The sequence below is a fragment of the Eulemur rufifrons genome, chromosome 24 (assembly GCF_041146395.1).
Source record: "Eulemur rufifrons isolate Redbay chromosome 24, OSU_ERuf_1, whole genome shotgun sequence".
In the NCBI taxonomy this organism is placed as follows: Eukaryota; Metazoa; Chordata; class Mammalia; order Primates; family Lemuridae; genus Eulemur; species Eulemur rufifrons.
The window spans coordinates 14109207-14114215 of record NC_091006.1 but is presented as its reverse complement, the minus strand read 5'-3'; the positions used below and the strand labels follow the sequence as shown (position 1 = coordinate 14114215).

General features: G+C 49.9%; 1 protein-coding gene across 1 annotated transcript; it reads left to right on the top strand.

Moving 5' to 3' along the window:
• Window positions 1–384: 384 nt before the first annotated feature.
• KLK4 (kallikrein related peptidase 4) lies at window positions 385–2340 on the top strand. The gene is made up of 3 exons (XM_069457583.1): window positions 385–957; window positions 1038–1174; window positions 2059–2340. Exons 1-3 carry the CDS (start codon window positions 600–602, stop codon window positions 2209–2211), a joined length of 648 nt encoding a protein of 215 aa, XP_069313684.1. The 5' UTR covers window positions 385–599; the 3' UTR covers window positions 2212–2340.
• The last annotated feature ends 2669 nt before the right edge of the window (window positions 2341–5009 follow it).

Here is a 5009-nt window from a genome sequence, read left to right as displayed (position 1 = left end):
ACCACGCCCACGCCCCGTGACCCCACCCCCAGGAGCCCTGGGCCGGCCTCCTGGGCCCGCCCCCAGCCCTGACTCCGCCCCCAGGATCGCGCGCGTCGCGTGCCGGCGGCCAGATCATTAACGGCGAGGACTGCAGCCCGCACTCGCAGCCCTGGCAGGCCGCGCTGTTCTTGGAGGACGAATTTTTCTGCGCGGGCGTCCTGGTGCATCCGCAGTGGGTGCTGTCAGCCGCGCACTGTTTCCAGGAGTGAGTGCGGGGTGGCGAGCGCAGGGCAGGGCTGGGCCCGGGGGCGGGACCTGGACGTAACCGGCTGGGCGGAGGGGCGGGGTGGAGTAGTGACTAGTAACAGGGTGCAGGTGAACCGCTGAGAAGGCTCTGGAACCGGGAAGGAGCTGAGCCTGGATCGGGAGGAGTCCGGAGGGGCGGGCGAGGGAGGCGAGAGCCTTTGCTTCCGAAGGACCCGGAGAGCCCTGGGTTGAAATCCCAGCTCAGCTGCTGAGTCTGCAGTGAGCAGTGGCAAGTTCTTGTCCCGAATTACTGTCAATGGGGATTTGGGATCACGGTTAAGTAGCTCTCTGCACGGAGCTTAGCGAGGAGGATGGGGTCTGGGTGGGGAACGGGGCCCTCCCCGCTGAGGCTGACGGTGAGAGCGGAGACAATGACGACGTCGTTGCCACAGAACTCACCTGCCCTCCGCGTCCCCAGCTCCTACACCGTCGGGCTGGGCCTGCACAGTCTCGAGGCCCACCGGGAGCCGGGCAGCCGGGTGGTGGAGGCCACCCTCTCCATACAGCATCCGGAGTACAACAAACCCTTCCTCGCCAACGACCTCATGCTCATCAGGTTGAACGAATTAGTGTCCGAGTCTGACACCATCCGGAACATCAGCGTCGCCTCCCTGTGCCCGAGCGCTGGGGATTCCTGCCTCGTCTCTGGCTGGGGTCTGCTGGTGGACGGTGAGCCCGTGGGCAGGGTCTGCCCTCTCTGAGGGGTCCTCTGCCGGCCGGAGGGGCTGACCCGGAGCTCTGTGTCCCAGGCAGGCTGCCCACAGTGCTCCAGTGCGCGAATGTGTCCGTGGTGGCGGAGAAGGAGTGCAGCGAGCTCTACGACCCTGTGTACCACCCCAGCATGCTCTGTGCGGGCGGCGGGCAGGACCGAAAGGACTCCTGCAACGTGAGGAGGGGGAGGCGCGGGTGACTCGGGGACAGCTGGAGAAGGGGGTGACAGACACACGGGGACTGCGGTGGGACGCGGGGACAGAGAGACACTCAGGAAGATAGTGACAAGGGGAGGGGGGGGGAGAAACAGGGAAACAGACACAGGATTAAGGAGAAGTAAAGGAAGAAAGAAACTGAAATAGTGAGAGACACAGGGAGAGAGAGACACACACTGAATAATACAGTTGACCCTCGAACAACGTGGGCGCATATAACTTTTAACTCTTCCAAACTTGACTACTAATAGCCTACTGATACCATCAACAATCCAGGTATGATATTTTATGCATTCATGACATACCTAACTCTCCCCTAAATTTTGCAATATCTGTAGGTTGCGGTTCGGCTGCAAGTTTTTCAAACTGTTGCAAATCTCCAAGAAATTTTCCAATATATTTATTGAAAAAGATCCACATGTCAGTGGACCCACACAGTTCAAACCCATGCTGTTGAAGGGTCAACTGTATACCCAGAAAGAAACAGACAGACAGACAGACAGACGTACAGAGGTGAAACACAGAGAGAAATAGGAAACATCTAGAACCTACAAAGAGATACAGGGACACACGGAAACACTGAGACAGAGAAACAAGCCACAGAGGGAGGCAAAGGAGAGACAGACAGACAGATGAACAGCAAACCAGAGAGAAGCAGCCAGCAGGCAGGACATCAGAGGTAGGACATAGAGGAGCAGGATTAGGTGGGTCCAAGCTCTGGAATGGAACTTCCAAGGGGTGTGTTGCTGGGTTCTTGTTGTGTCTTTGTCTCTCCAATCCCACATGTGTTTTGGATTCTGACTCTCTCTCTCTCTCTCTCTCTCTCTCTCGTTCTTCACAACAGGGTGACTCTGGGGGTCCCCTGATCTGCAACGGGTCCCTGCAGGGCCTCGTGTCATTTGGACAAGCCCAGTGCGGCCAAGTCGGCGTGCCAGGCGTCTACACCAACCTCTGCAAATTCACTGACTGGATAGAGAAAACCATCCAGGCCAGTTAGCTACGGGGACTGGGGCCCGTGAAATTGACCCCCACATATATCTTGCTGAAGAAATTCAGGAATCTGGGTCCCCAGCCCCTCCTCCCTCAGACTCAGGGGTCCAGGCCTCCAGCCCCCTCCTCCCCAGATCCAGGGGTCCAATCCCACCTGGAATCTTTTCCTGCATGCAGTGCCCCCTGGTGGCAGAATGTTTACTCAATTTTACCAGTGTTAGCGAAAGTTGGTTTTTCACCTTTTGTGTCCCCTTCCCCTAGATCCAAAAATAAAGTCTAAGAGAAATGCAGGTTCTGTTTGAAGTGTCCTCCTCGTTTCCCCTCCCACTCAAGAAATTCCTGCAAGTAGCTTTCCCTCCTTGCATCTCAGTTTCCCCATCCGGGAAATGGGGGCTTCGACCAGGAGGGCCACAGGGTTTCAGAGAGAGGAGCCATTGCCAGGGAGGTTAAGAGGAACCAATTCTGTGGATGGTGTCCGGTTTCTGAAAAGTCAAGTCAGGAAATGGTGAATATATGGGATTGTCTGGCCTAGGTTAACTATTTAGCTTTGGTTGACCCATTTTTGTTTTGTCTTCTTAACTACATTTAAGAGTTTTTACTTCATCTCTGCCTTAGGCCCCCGCTGCCGTAGCTGGAGGCCAGAGGGACGAATCCCGGAGAGAGCTGCTGTGAGCGGGAGACACGGAGACCAAAGGCAGAGAGGGGACGCCGAGGGCCCACAAATGTGAGGAATTGCCATTATGCGCTTCCCTGATGACTTATCCTAATAAAAACACACTCCTAAGAACTCATATTCAATATTCATAAGGAGATATTCAAATCTGTATGTATCTCTTAACATATTCTCAAAATATATAAAGGTGTGAAATAACAAAAGTAAAATCTACAAATTCCAACTCAGAGAACGGGATCTTAAGGTGACCCTTAGAAAGTAATAGAACAAAAAAAATAAGGATATAAATGATTTGAACAATAGGATTAACACACTTTACAGAATGGCCATATATAACACAGTGCCCCCAGTATCTGCAGAATATAGAATCCTTTCAAAACACACACAACTGCCAGAATGGCTGAAACGGAAAGGAATGACAGCACCAAGTCTTGCTTACACGGAGAGCACCTGGAACTTGCATGCATTGCTGGGAGGAATGTGAAATGGTGCAATCACTTTGGAAAACAGTTTGGCAGATTCTTAGAATGGTAAACATACATGCACCCCATGGCCAGTGCTCCACTCCTAGGTATTTATGTAAGAGCTGTAGAAAAAAAGAAGAAAAAAAAATAACAAGCCCAGGCATGGTGGCTCATGCCTATAATCCTAGCGCTTTGGGAGCCTGAGGTGGAAGAATTGCTTGAGGCCAGGAGTTTAAGACCAGTCTGAGCAATAGAATGAGACCCCCATCTCTAAAAAAAAAAAAAGCCAGCCAGGTGTGGTGGTACACACCTATAGTCCCAGGTACCCAGGTGGCTGAGGCAGGAGAATCACTTGAGCCCAGGAGTTTGAGGCTGCAGTGAGCTATGATGACGCCACGGCACTCTAGCCTGGGAGACAGAGCGAGACACTGTCTCAAAAAAAAAAAAAAAAAGGACTTGCCTACACATGTTTATAGTAGCTTTATTTATAATAGCCAAATTGGAAACAAAGTGTCCATCAGTGGGTGAATGGGTAAACAGACTATGACATAACCATACAGTGGAATGCTACTCAGCAATAAAAAGAACCAAACTATTGATGTAGGCAACAACGTAAATGCATCTCAAAATCATTATGCTAAGTGAAAGCAGTCAGATACAAAATACTGTATACTGGATGGTCCCATTTATATTAAATTCCAGAACAAGCAAAACTAATCACTGTTGCCTGGTTGCCAGGAAGGGAGAGAGGATTGGGTATGGAAACAGATTGAGAATGGCCATGAGAGAATTTTCTGGGGCGATTAGAATTTTCTGTAACCTTATAGGAGTAAGGATGACATGGGTGTGTGCATTTGCCAAAATACATTGAACCGAATTATGTGTACCTCAATTAAAAGAAACCACACACAGCGTTTACAAAAATGAATCAGATACAGAGGTATGAAGCAAGTCTCAACAAACTTCCAAGTTATAATAGATCAGGTGTGTTGTCTGACCACAGTGTGATTAAGACAGAAATCATGAGAAAATGATAACCAGAAAAATCCCCAGGTGTTTTGATTTTAAAAGAACACTTCTAAAGAATCCACAGCTCAAACAAGAAATACAATAAACATTAGAAATATTTTGAATTGAATGCTAAGGCAAATGCAAGACATACAATATGTGTACCGTATGTGCCTGCTACAGTGCTTGGAGAGAAATATGTGATCGTAAGTACAAACATTAAAAAAAACAAGAGCTGAGAATTAATCAATGATTCAATCATCTCCAGAAGTAAGGAGAATTAACAACAAAATAAACTCCAAAAAAGAAGGAAAGAAATAGCAAAGGCAGGCCGGGCGCGGTGGCTCACGCCTGTAATCCTAGCACTCTGGGAGGCCGAGGCGGGTGGATTGCTCAAGGTCAGGAGTTCGAGACCAGCCTGAGCGAGACCCTGTCTCTACTAAAAATAGAAAGACATTATATGGACAACTAAAATCTATATAGAAAAAATTAGCCGGGCATAGTGGCGCATGCCTGTAGTCCCAGCTACTCGGGAGGCTGAGGCAGGAGGATCGCTTAAGCCCAGGAGTCTGAGGTTGCTGTGAGCTAAGCTGACGCCACGGCACTCACTCTAGCCTGGGCAACAAAGTGAGACTCTGTCTCAACAAAAAAAAAAAAAAA